Source organism: Centropristis striata, chromosome 21, assembly GCF_030273125.1.
Source record: "Centropristis striata isolate RG_2023a ecotype Rhode Island chromosome 21, C.striata_1.0, whole genome shotgun sequence".
In the NCBI taxonomy this organism is placed as follows: Eukaryota; Metazoa; Chordata; class Actinopteri; order Perciformes; family Serranidae; genus Centropristis; species Centropristis striata.
Window position 1 is genome coordinate 11,706,465 of NC_081537.1, and position 26,537 is coordinate 11,733,001.

The 26,537-nt window shown below is 43.0% G+C and overlaps 1 protein-coding gene across 1 annotated transcript in view; it reads right to left on the reverse strand.

The window, feature by feature from the left end:
* ntn2 (netrin 2) overlaps positions 1–23,604 on the reverse strand; it is a 38,676-nt gene extending 15,072 nt beyond the window's left edge. Inside the window, 2 exon segments of the mRNA XM_059324285.1 lie at positions 7,270–7,458; positions 22,554–23,604. Coding sequence (XP_059180268.1) covers positions 7,270–7,458; positions 22,554–23,604 — 1,240 coding nt within the window.
* Positions 23,605–26,537: the final 2,933 nt, after the last annotated feature.

The window sequence follows — 26,537 nt, forward strand, 5'->3', positions numbered from 1 at the left end:
ATTGTTTGTTTTAGTTTATTTTGTTGAACATGGTTGGCTCTTGTTGTAGTCATTTTGCAATTCTTTGTAATTGTTTGTGGTCACTGTGCATTTCTCTAGTTTTGTGTCTCTTTGTGGTTGTTTTGTTTCTCTTTGTAGTAATTTTTTGCCTCCCTCTACCGCTTCTTAAATTTTATTTTTTCTAATTTTTATGCAAACGTAATACAGAAAGTATTTTTGCTGTTCTTTTGAGTCCCTTCCTGGTTACATGTCTCTTTAGCCGTGTTTCCACTACAGTCAAATACCCGGAATGAGGCGGGTCTCACTTGGAAGCCATTGGAAACATGGCTTTTGAGTGACATTTTTCTGGCCGGGGGGCCCCTGGCCCTGTGCCCCTCAGGCCCGTTCAGTAATCCATTCATGGAGTCAATCTTTTCCTGTCTGCTTTTGTGCTTGGGATTCCCTGAACACCTCAAGGAGAGACACTGTGCATGTGTATCTGTTGCACTGTCAAGAGACCCAGAAAGTCAAACTGTACCCTACTCTCTGCTTATTTCCTCTCTCCTAACTACTGTGTGCAGTCCGGTGCCTGCCTGGTGACACGCTCTGCTGTTTCATCACTTCCCGAAACTTCAGTCGATGCCCAGCAAACGCCAACAGCAACAAGCAATGCTCTGGTCACCTCGCTTTGGCGAGACTTTTATGACTTTTGCTGGTTCTAGGCAAATTATTAAAGCCCCCTTTAGCAACACGAGGCCTATTTTTTTGGGTTTAAAGAGCTGTTATATACAAGAACAGGCGTGTTGGTCTGAAGCCTTCTGAGAGAGCTTTACAAGATGTTAGAGAGGATGACAGAGAGAGGGAGAAGCAAGATCTCGGAGAGTGAAAAGTGAAGTGGGAGAGTGAGAGACAGAGTGGAGTCCAAACAGAACCTCTGGTGTGCTGAGCAGCATAAACAAGAGTGAATCCAACCAAACTGCGGCTACTCTGACTCCACTAAATAAACACACATTTGTTCTTTGAGTAATAAACGCATACTTAACATTTCACAGCACTCCAGCCAGACAAACACATCAGTGACATATCAAAACAAATGTAAGACCTTTTACATCTTCCTGAGCAGCCTCACGGGTGTGACTGATTGGTTTTACTTCAAATGTGACACTCGGTGTCCAGAACAAAACAAGTTAGAGTACAGAAATGTATCCTCTTCTATCTCATCTGCTGACATGCTGCCAAAAATACAACAAACTATGAAATGCAAGGTGAACATTCTGCCTTTCCCCCTTATTTTCAACGTGATTATTTGGAGAACAGGCGCAGGCTGGTGCAAAATGTCTTAAAAGAGTGACTCGACTGTAACATGATAGCTGTAATTGTCCAAGCTTATCAAGAAAAGACAAGAAAGGCCAAAATTACACTTTGGGGAAAAACCCTGTAACCCAACAGTTTGTTACAGAGCTTGCCAGAAGAAGGCAGCTGCTAACATGCCACGGTTTCTTCCCACCACTTGACGAAACTGTGAATGTGTTTATTTGCGCCGGACATTTTTTAGCCGCTACAACAGAGGAGAGCCTGAGGACCCTACCACCTGTTTGCCTGGGCAAAGGGAGGGTTTTAAATGGCTGAAACTGACCCACAAGAGTGATCGTGTGTGTCTGGCGACCGGGTGGGGAAGGGATTAACTGCGGCTCAGATCTTCAGAAACACGTTTGCCTTTTTTCCGGCAAGGCCAACCGGTCCACAGGTGTCAAAGTGGCTGCGATTTGTTTGAAGCTGAGACGTAAATCTGATGCTTCAGCGTCCGTGCAAAATCCCCACCATTTGAGTCGGGCAGGCACGACCAGTAGACTCAAGCTTTGATGACACTTGGTGAGAGTTTCTTACAGCCGTGAAGGGAATACACATCTGCATATGGCAAGATGTTGGAGGTCCAGTCAACAAGGGTTTTTGTACCAACCACGTAACCTTTATCCTCATATCTATATGCTCATTTACCAGCCAGAGCTCCTGCTCTGTAACCAGGTACTACAGTGACCATTTGAGAATCTCTATCATTCCTGTACTTTCTGCCCCCCTTATTTCCTTCAAAATGATTTGTCCAAAGCACATGTGGGTTAAACCCCCCGTTATTTGATCTGTCTGATACAAGTCTGGTGTGTCATGCCTGCCGAGACATGTGGCCATTGTTCCCCCCCCCGCTGATCGCTGAACAACACGAGCTATCAACTCGATTCAGTCAGTAAGAACAAGACGTGAGTAACGTAAGACATTCTCACTTCCCGTCTAAACAATCGCAGGCTGTTAAGACATCAGAGTTTACTGCCGGTGTCCACGATGTTCAGTAAACAAGCAGCAACTGCCAGATCTGAACGGGCTGGAGGAGGCAGGATGGGGACGGGGGTGGTGGAGGTTTTGGTGTCAATCTCCTCCCCCAGCTCTCCTCCTTGAACTGCTTTTCTGAAGTTTTATGTGCAGGGGCTCGGGCCAGTTAAGAAGCAATAAAAACGTCCTCAGAGGTTGATGACTTTTCAAGCCTTTGCGACTGCAGACGTGACAGGCACTGCGTCGGGATTTGTAGTCCTTTGACAGGCTCTGTTTGAACTGATTCGTGTTGCTTTGTGTGTGTGTGTGTGTGTGTGTGTGTGTGTGTGTGTGTGCGTGCGTGCATATGGGACGAAGTACTTTGCGAGGACTGCTCTTTGTCTGCAGTTATTGGCTATTGCCACATTCAGAGGGGATGGTGTTATTCATGCTGAAAATGTGTTTTTTATCAGTCAGTTATGCACTGTTGGTTGGCTATTGAGTAGTGACAATAAATAAAGTGTTGAAATATGTTTGTCTCTTCAAAATCCTGAAGAACACATTTTTAAAGAGAACTCATAATCATAAGATGTCAATAGATCCATTGGCAGATTATGAGGCAAGCACTGACAAGCAAAAGGCACCACCATCTTACATACAGGCTTCAGAGCTGTTACGGTTTATTTTTTGTGTCTCTTTTTGGTCATTTTATGTGTCTTTGAGGTATTTCTTTTGTCTTTTTGTTGTGATTTTGTGTTTTCTTTTTTTCTTTTTCTTTTTGTAGTTATTTTTAGTCTACGGTTGTTTTGCCCCTTTTTTGTATTTTTTTTTCATCTCTTTTAAGTCATTTTGTAGTCATTATGTGTCTCTGTAGTTGTTTTGTTTCTATTTTTAGTCTTTTCGGTCTCTTTGTAGTCTTATTCTTCATCATTGTAGTTGTTTAAAGTTTATTTGTGGTGATTTTGTATCGTTTTGTAGAAACTCTGCATCTCTTTGTTGTTGTTTTGTTTCTCTTTTTAGTTGTTTCAGTCTCTTTGTAGTCCTTTTTTGTGTCTTTGTAGTCGTTTTTTGGGGCCCGTAGAGTAATCCATCCGTGAATAAAACAGCCCACGATCTCAGAGATTAAAATCTAGGTATTGGCTAAACTTAATCTTAGAGATTCAGTGTCATTCACCATAAGGGGTCACATTTTTATGCTGCTTCGGGCCAGGTACAATATTACTAACCTAAAATTACCCTAAGAATTAGGTTGCGTAACACTTTTTCTGACAGCAAAGATCCTCTTGCCCTGCTTCAAGGAGATACTTGAGACACACGGCCAATGTGGTTTATGTTGGCCGGCGTTGCTTGACATGGACCATGGCCTCATTTTTAATGCCTTTTATCAATGTTCTTTGTGGTCAACGGGTACCAGCTGTACGCCTTGGATTCACATAAAAAACTTGGATTTTGACGAACCCACATTATGCAGCCCGGCCATGTGGTGATTGCCATGTTTCTTTCATTTTGACTGTTTTAATGCTTGTGACACTGCAAAGGGCTCGCGGAGAGGCTGGTGAACTGGAGCCCTGCAGTTTTGTGTATGTGGGAGGTAAGAGGTGATGGTGTAGGCGGGGGAGAAAGGGTTACTCCTCCTCATATACTCCACACATTGCATATAGACAGACACCCATCCACAGAGCAGGTCTCATTAGAAACAGGCATGGCTGAGCCCTCCCCACTGCTGGTTTGCCTTTAGAAAACACCTGTATTTTATTGTTGTAACTCCATTTCAAACATACCAGGATCAAACCTCTGATCCTGACACATGGAGATTAAACATTGAGGAGAGCAAAAATCAAAACTAAGCAAGAAAATTAGTGACGCAATGGAGAAAGAGAAAGAGAAAGAGAAAGAGAAAGAGAAAGAGAAAGAGAAAGAGAAAGAGAAAGGGTTGACAGGCTCGTCGTGGAAAGAGAAATCAGAAGTTGAGGAGTAAGAGGAGATGGCTGTGATAACCAGACGCGGGAGATGGAGAAGATGGAGATGAAATAAAGTGAAAAAGGGCTGAGGCAAAGGAAAATGACGGCTCCTAGAAGGCTGCAAAATTGCTCTGATCAATCATGAAGCCAGACGCTCAGCAGAGGCCTTTTGGACGTTAACTTTCATTTCCGTCACATCTGGGGCCTTTGTGAGGGAGGGAGATAAACTGTTTACCACCTGATCAGGAGGCTTTGATAAGGACAAATTGCAGTGTCATGGGGACTGGGAGCTTCACACTCGCAGGTATTGCAGGAAATGGAAGATGAGGGAACAATTTGCACACAGAGATCTGCACAATCAGGACTGATCTGCTGTCAGGACCGAGGCAGATCTCTTTGTGTTAGTGCTTCGGTGCAGCAACAGGTCAAATGACTTCAGTTAGAAGGCATGTGACCAAGTCGCTGTGAAGTTTTTGCCATTACATGATGAATGGCTCCACATCTCAGCGCAACTAACATGGGCAAGTGCGGCCTGATATCGTGCCATTTCTAACCTCGTGGTGTTCGGTTACAGCTGCAGAAGGAAAACTGAGTGGAAGCCAGCGGGAGATTTTCGCCATGAAATTTCAACCAAAAGATCTTCACGGCTATGAGCTTTGGCAGCTCTCGCTTGATGCCGTTTTTTATTTTCTGGAAGCGTTTCTTTACCTTCATCGGTATCAACAGGATAAAAAACTCTCCCTGCTAGTCAAATATATTTCCCCGAGCAACAACTGCAGGAAACTGGTGTTATTATTGCAATGAGTCCAACAAGAGGAGAGAAAGGCTTCCAGCATAATATCAGGCTGAAAAATATTCACTGCAAATGTGAAATAATAAAGGGGTAAAATGCATTTTCCATGAAAAATGCCTCGGTCAAGTGATAATATTATGTGGTGTGTGGTATATGGGGAAACATTTGGTGGGACGGCCAGAAAAGCTTCGGGCATAGTATCAATTTGTTTCTCTCTGGTATGCTACGGCAAGTCAGACCTGCTAATATTTTTTATATTAGAAGTTACCATGACTTGTATGTTTCCAGTCATAACTTTTTAAACTTTTTCAGACAAGTATTAGCAGGGTTAGAACCTCTCAATCAGCTTTTGTTTGAACACTTTGTAAACATTCGGCTCAGCCAAATGAAAAGTCAAACTGAGCTTAAAGTAATAATCCGTGACATGTTCATATAAATAAATATCATTTTTGCTACTCTATTACTGATTGATATAACACAAAAGTGATCCCTGTTCATGAAGACCTTTCCATTAGTTATTGTAAACACCGAGTGGTTGGTCATTCTTTCTCAGAATAATACTGGTGTTTTATGTTTCTGACAACAGCAGAACTGTGATCCCCAACATCTATGAATAGAGCAAAAATGAGAGCCAGCTACAGCTGCTCAAACTTGATCAACAGAAAGTTACTGACGATGAAGTGACAATAAAAAAAAACAGCTTTGGACACCAAGGTGGGTGGAACAAACATTGTTACTACATAAATGAAATAGCCTCTATAACGATCGCTGTCTGAGTGTCTATATAGTGATTTCACTTTGGTAAAGCTTGCTTGCAATCATGTGACTGTTATGATGTGGATAATTCAGATGCAGGGCAGGAAGTGATAAATCCCTATACTGTGCAAAATGGAAACAGAGGGAGAGTTTTCACACAACTTGACTCGATAGCCACATGAAAGCTACAAGAGTGTCAAGGAGGTGGGTCCAGGACATCAAAAATCAAAGTGGAACTGACTGACTCCTTTCTTGTTTTTGTCAAGTTTTGAGCAAATGTGCCTGAGAATTAGTGTATTTTTATGTTGCTATTTCAACTCAAATATACACTATTGCTCAAAAGTTTGGGGTCACTTAGAAATGTCCTTATTTAAAAAAAAAAAAAATAACATTAAATTGATCAGACATACAGTCTAGACATTGTTAATGTGGTAAATTATTGTTAAAGCTGGAAATGGCTGATTTCTTATGAAATATCTATATATAGTGTCAGCAACCATTACTCCTGTGTTCCAGTGGCACATTGTGTTAATCCACATTTATAGAGTTGAAAGGCTGATTGATCATTAACACACCTGAGCATTATGTTAGCACAGCTGAAAACTGTTTTGTGCTGATTTGAGAAATAATAAAATGATCCTTCCACAGGCTGTTTGAGTATCTAGAGGTAAAGTTGGAGATTTGTACAGGTTAAAATTATTATTTCTACCCTTTTCAATGTCTTTATTATATTTTTGGTTCATTTTGTAACTCATTTCATGAATAAAACAGTTTGTTTTCATGAAAAACAACACAGAGATTTTCTGGGCTTAAAACTTTAGCATTAACGGTAGTTGACTCCAGTCCTGCAGACTAACGGATGTTTTTAAGCCACCACTGCCGCTGTTTCTCTTTTTTCCAATGAAAACTGCTAGCACTAGCTCCAAAACTCAGAAGATGTCATATGCTCATTAACATATTGATTACACCATAGCACATCAGCTTAGTAGCAGCTTAGCGGTTGCGGCGGCTAACTGCCTGCCTGTTAACAGTGCAATGTGAGGGAAAGAGACCCTGTGCTGTTGGCAGAAGAATTGTCGACTGATAAATCTAAGCAGCATGCAAGAGAATTAATTAGAATAATGTATGTATTGCCTTTTCCCTGATGGTCTGAATAAAGTATTGTAACTAGTCACTTTTTTTAAATTAAAGTCACCAAAAGGGTCTGAAAAGTTGCTAAATCTAGTGAGAAAGTTGTCCTTTTGGCAACACTGTTTTTGATGTTTATTTGTTTTTTTTTTTTTACCTCTGCGCTTTTTGTAATATTTTTGGGACTTAGAAGGCATTGTTTTCCTGATTTGATCAGTTGGAACAGCCGTATACAGACAAACATTGACCTCCATCTGGAAAGCACACTGATGCATGATATCATATGCAAAGAAACTATTAAAACATCACTTGAATAGCACTGAACAACACTTTTTGTTGGACTTTTACCTTTGCAGGCTCGTCGGTGTGTGATGGGTCTGGCCATGTCTCTGTAGAAGCCTTCTTTGCAGTAGTGGCAGTGGCGGCCTGCAGTGTTGTGGCGGCAGTTCATGCAGACCCCTCCGCTCTTCCTCCCCGAAAGCTTATACAGCTCCATGTTGAATCGACAGCGACGGGCGTGGAGGTTGCAGTTGCACGCTGCAGAGAGAAGAGGGAAGTTGTCAGTGGTGTGATCATCACAAGACGTAAAAGTCTCTCCACATTATTTGTCTTTTTAGAGCCTGAATGTAAGTCAGCTTGAATGAAATGTCCACATGGAGAGTGCATTGCAGTAAAACATATGCTTATGTATATCACAGTGAGTTAGCCAAGATTTTCCCATAAGGCAGGATAATACTGAGTGGTCTATAATCTACACTGTGGCTGTGTGCTTGGCTGCTATTCCAGAACTCATCAATCAAAAGTGATATTTGCAGAGCTCATTTTCTCCATTTCATAATTAATGAATTCGGCTTCTCTCAGCCCATTAGTTATTAATCACTGGAAAGAGAGACATTAATTTCATGAATCACTGATGAGTAAAGACTCCTAAGATCTATTAAAAGCGAGAGCGATTCAGATAAAGGAATGGGCTCGAGCTAGCTGTCTTCTAAATGAGGCGAGCTGCAATATATGGGACATGTGAAGTGAGGTTATATCTCTTCTCAGTCCCTCCCAGATGACTTTATGTTTCTACGCCTCAACAGTCTTGCCATTGATTCCTCCATATTAGACCACATTCATAAACCCAGTTCACTCTCTGTATGTGGGGTTTGCATTTGAGGAGCCTAATGAGAAACCTGCCCTTATTGTTTGTGTAACAGAGTTTGATCCAGACCCTCTGCTGGTTAAATCAGAGTCAGACCCGGGACCTGAAGACTTGGCCCTGGCTTCAAAGACGACTGCTGCAGAGCTTAACTTCAGTTCAAAGTTACATTAATAAGTGGTAAACAACAGCAGAGCTCTGTGACCAAAACATCAACAGTTATGGCAAAATAGGATTATTAGGGCATCACAACAGAAGGTGATATTCATTATTGTGTTGGGAGTGTGTTGAGAAAAATGCACTAACAATGGATGTTTAGAATAGAATAAGACACAACAATGGGGAATAAGTAAAGACAGAGCAAGGGAGCGATGTGGCTTTGTGTGCAATACAGTTACTGGTGAGGAGGCAAAAATAGTAAAGTATTACAGCACATTAGAGCCATAGTAGCTTTAAAAAATACCACGGAGCTAAGAAGGGAGGTAATATTCTGAGAAAAAACTCAGATATTCTCTGAGATTTATGTTGCGTATTTCAAAGAAAAAAAAATTCTCTGACATTAAAGTGGCAAATTTCAAAGAAAAACAAATATACTCTCTGAGAGTAAATTCATGAGAAAAAAATGTATATTCCCTAAGATCTAAGTGGTAAATTATTGAGGAAAAAAAATGCATATTCTGAGATTAAATTAGTAAATTTAAGAAAAAAAAAAAAGATATTCTCTGAGATTTAAATTGCAAATTTTAAAGAAAAACAAATAAATTCTCTGAGATTAAATTTGTAAATTTACGACAAAAATATTGGATATTCTCTGAGATTATGATGTCATAAATTTCGAAGAAAAAGGTCATAAATTCTCTTGGAATAAAATCACAATTTTACAAGAAAACATCTCTGTGCTTAAAGCAATGAGTATTTCCTTATTGCTTAATCCAATTGCAATCATTCACTGCATGAATAATACACACATTTACAACTTTATGACTGACCTTTACTGGCTCTGTATTTGTTTTATTATTACCTGTTTTTACCTACAATGTCCATAATACACTGTTTCTCTCATGAATCAGAAAAAAAAGTTTACTTGTCATTCTAAAGTGCCTTTCCTCATCATCACTAGCTGACACAAGCATTGCTGCTGCAGCCAAGGTCAGTTCTGCCGTTACACTGAGCTCAATGATCTGTGTAACATCAGATGAGCTGTTAATGGCTCTCTTACAGGAGAATGACTTGAATACATATGTATGTCAAGTCATATGCTTGCATTGAATGATATGCACCTCCATCCACACTAAAAGGGGGAAGCCTGGCACCAGGTTGGGAAAGAGGCCCAGTTTTCCCTGGTTACAGACCTTGGAAAAAAGGGGGGAGCACATTCCCAGACTATTTCCCAATTCCATCTGGTTATTACGCGGCCCAATTTGTATGGAATTCTGCTGTTAATTAAATACTGTATCATTTATGGATACATATCAAGCAGACATGCTTTGGTGTCTTGTGGAAGGATCAGCCCAAGGTGACCTTTGACCTTTGAGAAAAAGATAAACATGTAGGATACGGAGGAAGGGTTTTATCTTAAGTGAAGAAGAAATGCACCAAATTGATGACAACCTCTGTGCATGTGAACGGCTAAACAGCCTGTCCGAATGTGACAAAGAACACACCAGCTCCGGTGAGTGGCTGGGGCTGCTGTCGGGGGGGTGAAGGTGGACTGTGATTATGATCAAGCGTCTCAAACGCACACACAGCTGTGAGCACTTGGGTCCATTAACACCTTGTAGGAGAACATGAAAGCGATGGATCACATTTTCTCCCCGGCTGAAGTACCGACCGGCCGCCCCTCTTATGGCATCTTCTCGCTTCGCCGCCATGCAACAAGATCGGCCAACAAAGCCTCAAGTAGGAGAGGATATGCTCGAGTGTGGAGAATGTTAAGAAAGCTGCAGAATTAAACCCTTTTAAATGATTTAGCATGTGCAGCAGTGACGGCTTTAACAACAGCCAGGCTCTTTGTGACGGACAGAGAATGGGGGAATTAGTGGCAGATAGTAGAAGGGAGGGAAAAACATGAATGAAAATGTGATACTGAGAACATGTAGTGTTTGTATGTGTAGCCGTGTGTTTTCTACATGTGCAGCTAACTTCAGCTCAGAGCTGCAGCTGCCCAAAGATCCTGGAATGTTTATGGGTTTGTTTTGAAGTGCTTGTGCACACACATACACTGACACACCACCTTCCCCCCTCAACCTGCTACCCCCACCGCAGCACACCCTTTACCCAAATTAGGCTCAGCGGGGATAACTGAACACTGTTGAAGGCCATTTTTCAATTCATTAACACATCAAAGCCTCACACAAAAAAAACCTCACTAATTCTTATCTGTTGGAGGAAAAAAAACAGACATTTCTGTGTTGTTCTGTGGGTGGTGGAAAAGTTAGCAGAGAAACTGTGATCCTCCAGCGAGTGCAGCTCCTTTATGGGTCAGCGTCCAATTCGAGGATGCGTAAATCTGGTTCCCTCGTGTTGTCGTGGAAATCAAACAACAAACACAAGCTACGGGCTTGGCAAACAGAGGGATGCTGCATCAAAAATAAAGGAGGGGATGGAGGCAGAGGAACAAGAAACCCCTCGGAAAATATTAGACTGGGGAATAGTTGCACTGCTTTGTCATCAAAATGGAGAGCGCCAAATGCAAATTTAGGTGGAATAGCTGCTTGTTTTAATCCGATTTGTTCCTCTACGTAGTTTGCACACATCTCAGTTTGTGCTTACTTCTTGCAAAGTATGCTGTGCAGGAAGAAACAATACATAAATTCATACAGAAATGATCTCACTGAATCATCATTTATGATGATGATCACTAGGTGTTTGGTGGTGCCCTCTGCCTGTATTCTCTCTTTCTCTTTTCTTTTTATTTTGTTGTATTCGGGATGCTACTGGATATCACTTTTTGTGTGCGATGCTATGAAAATAGCAACAGAGCACCAAAAAACCTGCAAACATAGCGAGGAGAAAAATGCCAAGCTTGTTTGGAGTTTGCTTGCACTTTCTGTGAGCCAGCCAACTTTAAATGATTTATTTGCAAACATAAACAACAATTCCTACACAGTGTGCCTTCAAGCATCCGGAAAGTTACAATCAATATTTCAGTTAAGGTAGACAGACAGAAGAATACACCACAGTTCTATTTCTGCTCTCATAACAGGTGCCTCAACAAGTAAATGTGCTCCGAACAAGCCTACAGACTGTCCTGTCATGTGTGCCATGACAAATTGGCCCGTAAAGGCCAGGCGCAACAAATAAAATGCAAGTGTTTGTGGAGTGCACCGCCTCTGTGTTCTCCTCCATATGTCAGGGATAAATCTAACCTCATTTTTCCTTCAGCTCCACCAAAGCCAAGCCGGTAAGCACATCCAATTGATTTTGGATGCCTGTGCAAAACCCAAATCCCATGGCTAAAAATGGTCCTTGAAAGTTGGAGGGCCACTCTCCCACCACCACCACCACCACCTCTCCCCTCTTGGCCCAGGCCACAGTCCAGACCTGCTGCAGCCCCCCGCCCCCCCACCCCCTGCTTTGGGTGCCCTCTCCTCTCTCCGCCTGGCCAAACAGGCTCCGCTATATGGGCTCCTGCCATCATGTGAGTGTGTGTCGGTGTGTATGCTGTGTGTTTGGACTGAGTTCCGCCTGGCTGCTCCAGCCACCTGCTCAGGGCACCGGGGGGGAACACCCGGTTAATTAGCTCCTCATTAGAGCCAAGGCAGTGTACAGTGTGGGCAAACACACACACACACACACACACACACGCACACACACACACACACACACACAGAGAGGTAAGCGCTCACAAAATGACACGGATCAAGTAGCAAAAGATGCAAAAAAAAGAGTCAAACAGAAGTGAGACTTAAACAGATGTAAACAGCGCAGGCTCTGTGGACTCTAATGACCTGTGGACAACAAGCTGAGACAAAGATTTAAGAACTCCGAGCTACAGGAAACAACATCTCCTGCACTGCTGCTGCTGTGTGTATTATGTGGGCCGTGTGATGATGTTTACAGGAGCTTCTACCTGTTTGTAAAGTCACTTCGGAACCACTTTCTCCTTCCCTTTCCTCCACACAGACGTATCTTTCACTTTAGCTTTGACACAACGTCTCAGCCCTCCCCTCCCTCCGCTGGTTTCTGCGGTTAGCCTCACGCCGTGGGCTTAAGAGCCGGCTCTTGGGAGCCCTTTTGAACTAAGAGTCCCCTTAATTCCTTTCCCCTTCCCTCCCTCTCTCCTCTTACTTTCACGAGACCCCATCTCAAATACTCTCACTGGCTCCTTCTACTCATTTCCTTCCCCAACCCTTTCTCTTGTCCATCCTTTACTTCCTTCTTCTCTCTCTGGATGGCATCAGCCAGGGAAAGATTTTAACGAGATTAGGCTGGAGGGTTGCCATGTTGAAGGGGGGCTGGTATCAGTGGAGAGTTGAGTCCTTAGCTCTGTTCCCTCTCTCTGGTCCACTCCACTTCCCCACATCTAAACATTGTTATCTGTGTCCCGGCTTTGCCTTCGCTCTCTGTCTGTCTCGGTTGCTCTTTTTAACAAAGATTTCTACAGGCAACATGCTGCAGTTCTGAGCGCAGGGGCTGAAGTAGATGACTGTGCAATCAAATTATCATGGCGGATCAGTAGAAACAGAGGTAAAAACAGATGTACTGCTGCCATGACTCTTGGCATACACAACCACAGGGTCCAGTCTGGGAGATGCATGCGATGCCCGAGCTGGTTTAGAAATAGAAAGTGGCAGATGGACCGACTGTGTAAATTCACCACTGTGGCCAGAGATGACAGTAGAAATGCTGAGGGAAAAATCAAATGTTTTTGCACAGCTAAAGAGTCCCAGACTGACAGTGGGTGACTCAGAATTGAGCAGTAAAATGTCAAATATTAATTTGAGGAAGAAAATATGAAGATAACAAGCTGGACCACCATGTCGTTTTCAATTCAAAATGAGCTGAGATTAGGCCAGTCAAATAACGCCTAAAAAAAATACGTCTTTTTGTTTTTGCTGACAAATTTTCATTCAACGGAAACTGAAAAGAGCCAACACCTTTGGGAGGTTTTGATGTGGCATATTTGACAGCACATTTCATCTCCATCATCATAACAGCAGATGAGAGAATAAGATTTTAAAGGGTTGTAATCCCTTTAACAGCATTTTACTATAACAAGGAGCGTTGCAGCTATTCTGCCAGCTTTTTCTGCTGCTGTCAATCAATTTAAATATTTTATCACATTTATTTCCATCATTGTCCATAGTTAATTGGAAATAATCCCACTTTATTATTATTATTATTATTATTATTATTATTAGGTGGAGGCGCTAGTTCTTTAATGTATTTATTTTAATTTGATGTTTTAACTTTCATTCCCCAATATGGGTTATTCTTCAAATATGTAGATATACAGTACTGTGCAAAAGTCTTAGGCTGGTGTGTAAAAAAGCTGTAAATTAAGAATGTTTTCACAAATAAAAATGTTAGTTTATTTTTTTAATCAATTAACAAAATGCAAAGTGAGTGAACAGAAGAGAAATCTAAATCAAATCAATATTTGGTATGACCACCCTTTACCCTCCAATCAGCATAAATTCTTCTAGGCATTTTTTCACACCTGCTTAAGACTTTTGCACAGTACTGTACATATATACATACATATGCATGACTGTATGAATGTGCATACACATGATTTCATGTGTGATTCTCGTGCACTCATTGTTAAAAAGCAGACATATATTTTCTCCTAACAGCCTCTGAATCTTGCTGCCACTAGCAACACCGGCTGGCTGCCAAAAACCACATATTTTCTCAGGCCTGCAACAGCATAAAAAAAGAGGCAAACTGTTACCAAAACACAGGGAATTCAATAAGAGAATAGAGAAAAAGGGCTGATTTCAGCAAAAAGAGAAACACATGAAATAAAAGAAGAGGTAGCAGACAGGAAAACGTCCCGGCAGAGAGTTAATCTTTGACAAGAGTCAGTTACACAAGTAAAGAGAGTAAGAGAACGCCAGCGGTGACGGGCACCTCAGGAGGTGATTGCTACCATCTGTGGGGGAGAGTCGATGGGGGCCTGAGAGAGCAGGGTGGGCACACTGCTGCTCCACCAGTTTGCTTTGGCACAAGGATGAAACGCTACATCACACTACTAGATTACATGTGGCTCTCACTTATACACAAATGCAAGGGGATGCATGTGCGCACACACACACACACACACACACACACACACACACACACACACACACGGCCTCAGGCTGCCGCAGAGCATTTCCGAGGGAATCCAGCGTTTTAACCCAGCTGACATGTACGCTGTTATTTGACACTGTGCTGTCCTTAACATTTGTTTCACCATGTTCCCTGCTTGCCAGAGAGCCTTTATGGGTGGCTTCATAGAATGAGAACAGCATCAATCCCTCTTGGGTTGGCCGAGGACCAAAGTTGCAATACTGACGGAGGTAATAAAAGCAAAGAGCAAAGCTACAGTACAAACCAATCAAACGGACCAAACCCTGTCGTCTCAGCCAGATAAAGGAGGTTACTCTTGCTCATGGATGGATGACTGAACAAGTCTATAGGGGCCCAAAGCTAGGAATTGTCACTGAAAGAGACACCAACTAAGAGGAGACACAAAATGTCCCCAAAGAAACATTTAATGACTACAAGGAGACACAATCTGATTACAAAGCAATGTAATAGCTACGGAGAGACAGAAAGTCACTCAGAATGACGATGAAAGGTCAAAATAACTACAAAGACACAAAAGGTGACCACAAAGAGACACAAAACAAGTACAAAGAGAATCACAAACTAACTAAAACTACAGAATAGACTAAAAATAAATACAAAGAACACAAAATTACGAGAAAAAGACACAAGACAACCACAAAAAAACAGAAAAAACACACAAAGTAAAACAATGGCCACAAAGAAATACAAAACAACTATAATGGAAATAATGACCACAAATACAAAGTCAATCCAAAGAACAACAATGAGACAAAAATGGCCACAAAGAGACATATTATGACTACAAAGAAGCTAAATATAACTACAAAGTAAAAAAAAATGACTAAAAAGACACAAAAGGTGACCACAAAACAACTACAAACATACACAAAATCACAAAAAACAAGTACAAAGAGAATCAAAACAACTAAAACTACAAAGTAGATTAAAATAACTACAAAGACACACAAAATTATTACAAATAGACAGTAAACAACTACAATAGAAAAAATGACGAGGGTCAAAAACAAATACATAGTGAACCAAACAGATACAAAGAGACATAAAATGACGACAAAAAGAGGCGAACCGGCTACCAACACTGTCTTGCTCTTCTGAAGGAAAGATGGTGGGCCCACTGTCTCATTGTCCGCCCATGTCTGCTCTCCCTTCACACACACGTCACTAATACAAAACTTACACACCTCACGTTTGTTGGCCTCGCTGTGCCGTAGCCCTGCGTCTCACGCTAACCACCCCAGAGGCATCATTTCATAGGGCTGTTGATTTTAGAACAACATTCCTTGGCTGTGTAATTATTTGAAAGCACAGGAGGTTTCTTTTTACACACACACACACACACACACACACACACACACACACACACACACACACACACACACACACACACACACACACACACACACACACACACACACACACACACACACACACACACACACACACACACACACACAAACATCCCGCTCATTTGTAATTGCGCTGTAAGTAATTGAAGTGTCGGTTCCTTGTTAGCCTCCAGCGACAGGCGGCGGAGGTGGGAGGGTCTTTAAGAAGCCAATTAGCGAAAGTAGGAACATGGCACATACACGTCGTAATATCAAGCAGCTCTGGCTTTTTTCATCCTTACCCGTCTATATTCGGCATCTCATGAGCTTCACATCATGTAGCCCTCTAGAGACGGACAGCAACATTTCAGCGGTTTAGGGGGACAGTGTCAGACTGCTGGATTCTCATGGTTCAGTGTGGAAATACAAAGCAATCCAGTGAGGTTAACTTTGTTCCACTAAAGACGAAACAACGCTGTGTTGCAAGAACAAAACCCTGCTCCTCTCCATGCCACGATTGAGAAACTATGAAATGTGTGGTCCTTTAGCAAATTCACAAACTGTGCCACGGTTTCATGTGCACTGTGCTTAAGAATGAGGTCATTTCTCGATCACTGGGCCTAAAAAGTGTCTCGACAAATCTGCTCTATGACTGAAACATGGGGCCTGACCTCTGCCTGCCCTCGCTAGGAGACGTGGAAGGGGGAGAAAAAAATGGTGTGAAAGGATGAAGGCCTATTTTGAAATTCTAATCAGCATCAAAAAAACATCTGCCGCTTGTCCAGGAGGGGAAACGAAAAGAGAGAGAGAAATAAAAAAGAGAATTTGTGCTTCTGTGGTCTTCAGAGTTTCCACAGATCTGAAGGCTGTTCCTGAGCATGTGTTCCTGGCTGGCCTCTTCCTCCGACACACACAGTCATACACACACCTCTGTCGGATCCGCACTGCACTCCCTAAGAAACCCATCTGTCAAATTCCCCCTAATTCCAGCTAATAGTTTCCAAAAAGTAGAGGCTGAGCCCACCAAAAACCACAAGCCCCCACAAAAGGGTTTGAGCGGGGCTCCTTCCTCTGCTGTGAAATTACCATTTTAATGCAGCCGCTCATTCATTAGTGTGGCAGACATGATCTAATAACATCTATTATGTAACAGGTAATAACTTTTTTTTAGAGGTAATAACTAATTTGAGGGAATTTCCTTCAGGTGATGACATGGACCGATGCATAATGAGACAGTGAATACTTATTTGGTTGATTGATTTAATTTCAAAGGAAACTCCTCTTCTTGTGTGGAAATAGAATATCATATCACTCATTCCCCGTCCGACTCAATATGGTAAAGCCAGTAGTGGAATGTAACTAAGAAGATTTACTCAAGTGCTTTATTAAAGTAGAATTTGAATTTAATGTATGTAGTTTTTAAAAAACTTTTTACTCCATTACATTAACTTTATCATATAATCATCAACAGTGCCCTACCTTGACAATTTGGAGTATATGTGGTGGGGACATTCTGCATAACAAGTACTTTTACTTTTTAGGTACATTTTCATGCTGATACTTTTGTATCTAAGTGGAGTTTTCAATGCCAGTCTTTTACTTGTAGTGGAGTAATTTCACAGTGTGGTATTAGTACTTTTTATTTAAGTAAGGGATCTGAATACTTCTTCCACCGCTTGTTAAAACTGAGGTGTTTACACGACAACGCTCTCGGGTGAAAACGACAAAATATTTTAGCAGATGTGCCTTTCATTTAGACGCGACAGGGTTTTTTGGGGCTTAAAACACAAAGAAATGAAACCACCCTAGAGAGTATAAATCTTAAAAATGCTCCACTATTGCGTTTCCAACCCTTTAGATGGAAACGCAACAGTGTGCTCTGATCAGCTCACACAGCGTACCCATGTGCAGTCCAGGCAAACCTAACAACTAGGCTAACAAACCTGTCGGACTATTTCCATCAGTCAGACATTCAAGTTGCCCTAGCAGCTCTGGTAACTGTCCAGGAGTCGTTTCTGCAGATAAGCAGAATTATCACAGATGATATAACAGAAGAGAGAAGGCACATTATACCTATGTGTGAACGCATGTGGGAGCTCTTGGTGGTGTTGTGTGGCAGTGCTCCACAGTACCACCTAGCCACCTGGCGTGCATACTACATCGAATTTCACAGATATTTGCATAAGAGTATGCACACAGATTTCCCCCTAAAGACGCTTGTCTAAATGCGGAATAAAAAGTGAGAACGCAACGCCACTTTTGCATTTTCTCTCCAGATCTTCTCCATCTAAACAGGCCCTTACTATTAAAAGAGAGACACTTCAGGTAACGGGTAACAATTTTAACTAATAGATATCAGCATGAAACTTGCCCAGTTGATTACTTACATTAAGACAATATTTTTTTTGTGTTACAAGTAATGTAATATTAAAATATCCATCTGCAGACACAAAAATACAAAGTGTAGTAGGATAGGAAGCAAAACACCAAAATCTCAGAATTGACTACTGCCTGAAAAAAATCAATGTTTTTCTGTCGTGTCTCGCCTTTATTCATCACCACAGCCAGATGATGCAGCAGAGCAGGAACACCCAGCTCTGCTGCCAACCGCAGCTCACCTGCATTTCTGGCAAATCAGCTCAAACTGCAATTCAAAACAGCCTTCACATGACCTCTGTATTTAATGCTATGAATGCATACCAGTGTGGCTGGCTGGTCCAACACCGGCAGCAGACCTGGCTTGGCTGCTCCATTAGGGATGGATGGTGTCTGGCCCCGGGGCCCGTAGAGTCCCAGAACAGCACTCTGGACTTCCTGCAGGCTGAGTCCAAACGAGGGAAAGGAAGGGCTGGAGAATAGAACAGCTTGGTGCCGCAGCCAAACAGGGCCAAGATGGCTGCAGACACGGCCAAGAGTAGAGAGCTCCTACACCGCCATAAATTATCATCTACTCAGGATGTCACATTGTCGTTGACTCCACAAGAGCCCTCTTATACAGTGACTCTGGCAGACTCTGTTATAGCATGATACACCATCTCACGTTTTTAAGTCAACAAATTGTATTTAAATTACATCATCGACCAATCCAGTAGAAAAGCTGATACTCCATCACAACCAGTAACCAAATAGCTCTAATTCATCTGCTTCCTTATTGTGTCCTGTGGCTCAAACTCCAGGCAGATAAATCACAGCTTTTTCCATCATGTCTCCCTCAATACAAACAGACACGCTTCTTTACAAGCCTGCCCTCTCTGACTACTAGAGCAGGGGATTTGTAAACCGATGTCTCCAGGCAGGATTCATAGTGAGGCAGGCGGCAGATGGGGCGTGTGTGTGCATGGCTTGTGTCTAGAGACAGTACATGCGCTTGCCAAGAGCGCAGACAGTAATCTTGGTGGGTTCATGTCAAACTTTAGTAAGACCAGTGAACAATCAAACCAGTCTGTTAGAGACAATGTTCTTGTTGTGCGGGGGGAAGATTTAAGCGTGCAATATGTCATTTTCTGCTGCCACGGGTATCACAATCAAAACAATAACAAAAGATGGAGCTATGCTGTCTTTCCAGGAGGTTAGAATTGTTTCAGCGCTCATTGTTGAAGTTTTAACAGGAGCTGAATTATCCAGAGAAGTCGCCTCCTCGCCAAAACAAATGGGCCCAGTGATCAAAACCAGTAGAAAAACTGAATAAAGCAGATAAACATTAAAAATCTGTATTTCTCCAATGATGTTTGGCACATTTGCGGAGGGGCTGGAGCCGAGCTGCTGCTAACATTTGCTCTGCTTGCTTCTCCGATAACATAAGATCTAAAAGTCTGATGACTTTAATCCTTGATAAGGTTTAAATATGTAGTTAAAATCAACCAGGATTTTAAAAAAGTATCGTAAAAACGTAGTTATAAAAGGATTGACAACGTCTGACAGACAACCACAACAACGCCATTGACAGGTGACGGAAACATTTGGGATCATGTTCATGCAGAACGCAACACAATATATAACGTAGTTGTAGTTGTTTATAGATGTTTGAATGCAAAAAAAGTTACATGTCTTTTTAAGTCAAGAGAGCAAAACGTTCCGTCTTGACAATAATGTTTGAAGTAGTGAACAGGCACGTGATTTCTTCAGACTCAGGGGTGGGGTGGGAAACAGCTATTGATTTGGCTCTACGTCTGCCCTCTCTGAATTCCTCATTACCCACAAGCCATCTCCCCGTCAGCTTAACCTTGTCACCACCCCTGCAAAAGATCATGACCTCAGCCCGGCCCCCTCAGACCCTACCTCAAACCCAAACACCCGCAGGGCCTCATGAAGGCTCTGGTGACACCTAAGGGACTCCTTGGCTCGGTAACTTGCCACTCTTACACACTCGCCCGAGCTAAATACTTACACCTTGCTGCCACGGCGGCTCGCACCGCAGCCCGCTGTCCAAAAGCAAAATCAACAAGGGGCGGATGCATTTTAAGAATTGGTTTTAATATACGCTGGAGAGGCTTTTTAAAGGCTCTCCTGCTACTTTGAGGATATGTTGGACCCAGTTCTACCGGAATAAGCTGTAAAGAGACTTTCGGCACAAGAAATTGGGCACGTCTGGGACTGACTTTCTGGCGTGTCCGGATATGTGATCAGGTATAGCGTGCAACTTGCAATAGGCTTTAACTGGACTATATCAACACTTGGATTAGGTCATCAGAGTTGGCCACACAGCCGGGCTGTTTAGTCCAGCAATTGTGGATTGAAGTGACATATCAATCCCGCTGAGAAGAGCTCTACGGGAAGCGGGTGTAACATTTCCGAAACAGGACATTTGAAAAAGGGCGTGTGCAAAAGCATGACAGAGAAAACACTGAGGGAGTTACAGAACAGTGTTGTAGAAAAGGTGTGTGTGAAAGCCTGTATCTGAGAGTGAGGGAGGGTGTGTTGGCATGGGAGAGTGAGGGAACGCTGGCCCGTCACTCTGTGTCCCCTTTAAACAGATCTGGCACTGTTCAATGCTAAATGTGATCTCAGGCCAGCTCACTGGGCAATTATAACATGTTAGAAAAATATACACTGTTTTTCAGTGTTCTGCTCCTGTTTTTTTTCCTCTCCGGCTGTAATTTTATTTCATTACGAAGAAAGGTTACAACGGGGACAGTGGTTTCTAATATGTTTTATTTTCTTACGCTAACAAATTTTTATGACAAGCAAAATTGACCTGAATTAAGTTCCACCTATGTCTATTTATACTAATAGAAAAAATGCTGACCACCAAAGAAACGAACATTTCCCTACTGAATAACGTGGCATGTGTCTAAAACCTTTTGTACAGCCATGAAATTAATATATGCGCTAAATATCACATAAAAGCTTAATCCAATACAAAAGTAATCCATTTACATTAACAAAAATTGCCACAGAAATTGCTATAATTTCACTTGGCGAACTTTCAGAGCATGTCTGGATGGCTTTTACAGAGCATGTATTGAAGTAAAGGCAAACACTGCCAAATAACATTCTTGGATGACTTAGCTGCAGCGGTGTGCCAGTGACTCGAGCTGTTGTCATCAACTGTTTAGACTTGCTTGTGAAAAAGAGGGTTTTTTCATAGACGTGTCTATAAAACATGATTTTGTTAAGAGCAGGCCTGTTTCCCTGTAAAGGAACGGTGAGGCTGATGGGAAATGCGAGGGAAAAGGATGGGCCATGTGTTTTGAGAGATGCTGCCAAAGTTGCAAGCTCAACCGCTGTGTGCTACCAGAAGTCCTCACCTGTGCAAACACAAACCCATCCGATGTGTTCTGGCAACACTCTTAATTACCCCTGTGACCAACATAGGTCATAGTTAAATCATTGCTGTCATATCCTGAGAGTGGGTGGTGAAAAGGTCATGACTCTGTCCAACACAGTAATAAACAGCCTGCATTTTCAAATACTTCTCAATTTTTTTATACTCACTGAACTAAGAAACGACAGCTAAAGAAAGAGTGGGTTTCAACATATTACATTTGCATGCTCCTTTTATAATGGCCACTGAATTAATGTAAAAACAGCAAGAATATCTATAAAGTCACTGGCCTGCCGGAAGCTGTCTTTTACTTTATATTCAGTTTTACGCCAAGATTTTATGATTTTTTTTTTTACCGATACATTTTACACAATTGAAGGATTGTGGCTATTAGATTTCTGGATCTTAAGTAATCAGAGACAAGCTGAACAGTAGCGGCAACTTGGATGCAGTCTCTCCACTGATGTACCAACAGCATCAGAGAAACACTGATTTCTAAGGTGAAACTGCTTTGATTCAACATTTTTACTCATTTTAATCATGTCTGTGTGTTTCAGAGAGGAGGAGACCTCTGTGGATCCTGGTTAAAAACCTCCTGAACAATAAAAACTGAAGGAATTTTAACTGGGGGAAACGGTCATGACAGCACTGCTTTATCTGTTGTTATTGTTTTGATTGAGAAAATTAAGCCATTTTTTTATTGCACGGTCACAGTAAGGTCAGTTAATTTCATTATTAGAAGTAATAAAGAATATGCATTAAGTAAAGCGCCATTATAAGGACTCACAGATAACCATAACCAATGAATTGCATTTTAGTTCATTATCATCAAAGTCAGTTTTTAATTAGGTGATCATAAGCTGCTCCATAAAATTTGATTCGAACTTAAAAACTGCCATAAATTAATGGTTTACAAGTGGATATTTCCTAATGTGTTCCTTATTGGTTGCCTAAAAACTAATTAAATCTATCACATCTGTTGTGCTAAATGTGATTTTTCAGTAATGGTGTGCTTGCAGGCAAAGAGAAACGTACAGTATGTTCCACAGCTAACCTAAACATGTTAAAAGAAGAATGGCAGATAGAAGGACAGACTTACGCAGACACTCGTTGGCCTCGCGGGCATTGGCCCTCTGCCACGGCCGGTCGTAGTGAAAGGGCTTGCAGCGGTCACATTCAGGTCCCTCTGTGTTGTGCTTACAGTCGCACACAAGTTTTCCTTCCTTGTCTTTCAGACAGCGTGAGCCGTGTCCGTTGCATTTACACCTCCCGCCCACTTGGAAGTCTCCCACTGCATAGAAATAAGTCGGCAGCGCTGACGTCACCGCCATGGGGTCGTCGTCCCGCCCTCCGCCGTTGCTCGCGGCCCCCAGTGCCAGCTCTCGGGGTAGCTGGGGCCGGCTGAAGACCACGCGGATGTCGGTGACAGTCACCCAGTCCTGAAGGACGGGGCTGTTGTCAAAGTCTTTGCCGGAGGGCCGTCCATCGAGAGTGCTGAAAGCGATGAGTCCTCCAGACAGCGGGTAGAGGTCAGTGTGGCCATCTGTGCATAGGGCCTCCTGTTCGTTCTGCTTGGTAATGGTCGCTTTGTTGGGCCGGTTGTACATACGCCGGCACTGTGAGGAGTAGAACTGGTAGGGCATCCAGGTCTTGCCGTAGTCCATGCTCTTGTATATGGCCAGGGACTCTGGTCTCGGAGAACAGAACTGCAGGCTCACATAGGTGATTTCAAACTTCTTACCTAGTGAAAGGGTGAGAGTCACATTGTGCGGCGAGGTGTTGAGGTTCTCCGACTGCCAGCAGGTGAGGTTGTGGGCTGAGTTGAGGTCAGTGAGGTAGGAAGCAGGGTGGGCACGGCGCGGGTCAGCTGCGTCGCAGATTTGGCACGTACGCACAGAGGGCCGATCGTCCCCCCGCTCCACCACGCTGCAGGAACGGGACGGAGGCCGTCCGCAGACGCTGGACACCATCACCTCCTTGCCGAAGGCGGCGTTGATAAACTCGGGGATGCATCGGCGGGCTGTGCCTGCGTCGTCATAGCAAGGGTCTGGAGGGGTCTGCTGCCCTGCGAAGGGATTGGCGGCACTGTGGGTGGAGGCTGAGCATGCCAGGAGGCACAGGCCCAGCAGGCACCTCCAGGGTTCCCTCATCCTGCTCAGAGGGCCTCTGTCTGTGTGTGTGTGTGTGTGTGTGTCTGCGTTTATGCACGGATGAGTCGGTGTGTGTGCCCAGGGGTCTGTGTGTAAATGTGTATGTCCTGTCGTGCAGATGTGCCTGTGTGTGTGTGACTTTTCCCCTCTATGTGTGTGTAGTTGTGAGTCAATGGAAGGAGAGTGTCTGAGCTCAGTGACCCTTCACTTCAGGCTGACCAGAGCCCTTCCTGTAAGAGAGAGAAACAAACACAAAGGTCAGTGTCACAGACATACTTTTACCATAATAGGATATAAAATGGAAAGTGACTCTAATTCTACTGTATAAAAACAAGTGTGTGCATCTTCAAATGATATTTGCCCTTATAAAGGAAATCCAATTGTGGAGTACTATATGATTACAAGTGAATGTTTTCATTGACTAAAAGCCTGTCAAAGGATAAGACAGTCAGACGGGGGGCCCCAGGAGAAAGGATGTGACCATTTAAAGAGAGACATTAGTGGCTGCAAGTGACTGCATCCTGAATTTTAATGCTGGCCTCTCATTCAGGACTTCCATTCAGGTCAAAACTGGCCAAGCCTTCTGGTCATGCTTGAGCAGCATGGCAGAAGTCACCCTATAATCCCTGGTGATGGGGCAAAGCAGTGGACCGTGAGTGACCCTGGTCAAACCTCTGCTTTAAGAGTGTGTCTTGAAAAAAGGAGACTATTTTTTAGGTATACTTTTTTTTTTCTTGCAGGAATTTGACAGTAAATGAACCGTTGCAGCACCATTGTGACACAGTGCTGACCCTGGAGAAGACAGCATTATGTTCATTCACTGAACCAGAAAATTCACCAAAAGTGATAGCTATTTGAGGATTATACTCTGAATTAGAAGAGGCTATGAGACTCCATTCAGGCCTTTCTAAATCTCTGGGTCAAGATAGGTACCTGGATGACATCATTCATACGCTCACAGCAGATGAGGGGCCTCTTGGTCGAAAAGAGAGAAAGACAGAGAAAGAGATGTATATAGCCTGAGGCTTTTCCTTCCCTAATCCCCTTTCTACTTCCCTGGGTGTCAAATCCAGAAGAGCCCCATTTCAAAAACAGACAGCTGGGGGGGTTGAGAAGGCAATGAAACCCTCTTTTGCGAGGTATTTATTAAATTACAATGAATCCCACCCACCTCCTCTTACCCTCACTCTCCCTCTTTTACTACAGCATCCCTCTTCATCTTGGTAGAACAAAAGGCCGCCTCTGTATCCACTTCAGTCAAGCGCGGAAGGCAGACAGACGGATTTAAGGGGAGTCGGAAAAACAAAAGTTTCGTTCTTTTCTTATGTGGAGGGGTCCAAAGCTAGCAACCCTAGGAAAAAAAGGGCCCAGTGGCCTGGTAAATAGGACCACTCTTCACACAAGTGCTTAAACCCGGCCATTTGGCCTCTTCTCAAGCGCTGATTGGGTGTTAAAGGAAAATAGCGTGAGGGTATTATAAAGAGCAGGAAGACAGTGAGGAAGAAAATGTGACAAAGGGAAAGTAAAACTGCTTCTCATGTTAATCCTAGAAAGTGGTAGCTAACTATGCATAACTTAAAGGGATAGTTGGGATTTTTTTAAATCAAGGCAAGGTCAAGGCTACGACGCCGTATTAGGGCCAAGTATGAAAAAAAAAATACAGACCTGGGGGAGGGGGTTAATATTTCAAGGAAAAAGTGGCAAATTTACAAGATTAAAAGTTGCAAATTTTACGAGAAAAAAGCTGCAGATTTATGAGAAAAAAGTGGGTAATCTATGATAAAGAAAGTTGCAGATTTACAAGATTTAAAGTGGCAAATTTGTGAGAAAAAAGTTGCAGATTTATGAGAAGCAGAAGTGGAGCAGCAACTCTGTGTTCTGAAATGTAAAATGACTGTTTTTGTCAAGGAAGTCTGGTTGGTTTGAAAAGAGCAGTGAGCTCTAAAGTAGCCACCCTGTGAAATCTGAAGACCGGAGCATTAAAACATTATAAAAAATCCCCTGCTTTTATAATATTCAACATATGAAAAATGGATTGCAGGGAATGGGCCTGCTCATAAATGACTGGAGTAAGACCGGGCCTTGCCAGGGCGGATAAGGACATTGATCAATGACATGTGTCTGAGGACGAGGAGGTTAAAGTGGGCACGCAGGCGGGAGTTCATCAGCCAAGGCACTCCATCAAAAGGCTGGCCGCGGTAAAGCTGGCGGGCCCCGACACCCACTGGGGAGGGCGTGGAGAGATGGCTGATAGAATTAGCAACTCATTAGCATCCAGGCCCAGCTTCCATCAGCAGCATGTTCATCCAAGAAAAGAGACAGTGGGGAGGCTCTGAGGGGGAAGAAGGGGGGCGTAGGAAGAGCAGGAGGAAGAAATTATGACAGGTGAGGAGAAGAGTAAACAAGATGGAGAGAGGGAATTATTCAGACTTGGTATTTGATGGACACGTTGTTGAGGGAGTGAGTTAGAAAAAAAGTTTTAAAAAACCAAGGCAGGAAAAATACTTGAGAGGCTTAAGAGACAGAAAAAGAGGACAAACAGACACAAGGAAAGAAGAGTTTCAGTAGATAAGAAGGACACACGAGGGGGAGAGAAACAGCAAGGGGCGACAGTGATAAAGCAGAAACGACCGGAGGGAGGGCGAGCGAGGACAGATATGAATGGAAGCAGTAGGAGAGAGAGGGAAAGTGACAGAGATGGAAGGAGGGAGTTGAGGGAAGGACATAAAAAATGAGAGAGGGAGAGATGGAGGGAGAAAGAGAGGGAAGACAGATTAAAGTGGAGGACTGCATTGGTCTGTGTCTGGACTTTGGATGACTAAATATGGTGCGGTCCGCGTGCTGCCGGGCCTGCTGGGAGATTCTTCCAGGGTCTGGTGCTGTCAGGCGCGTCTGGCAGATGAGCGTGTAGGTTAAACAGAGAGAGACCAGCG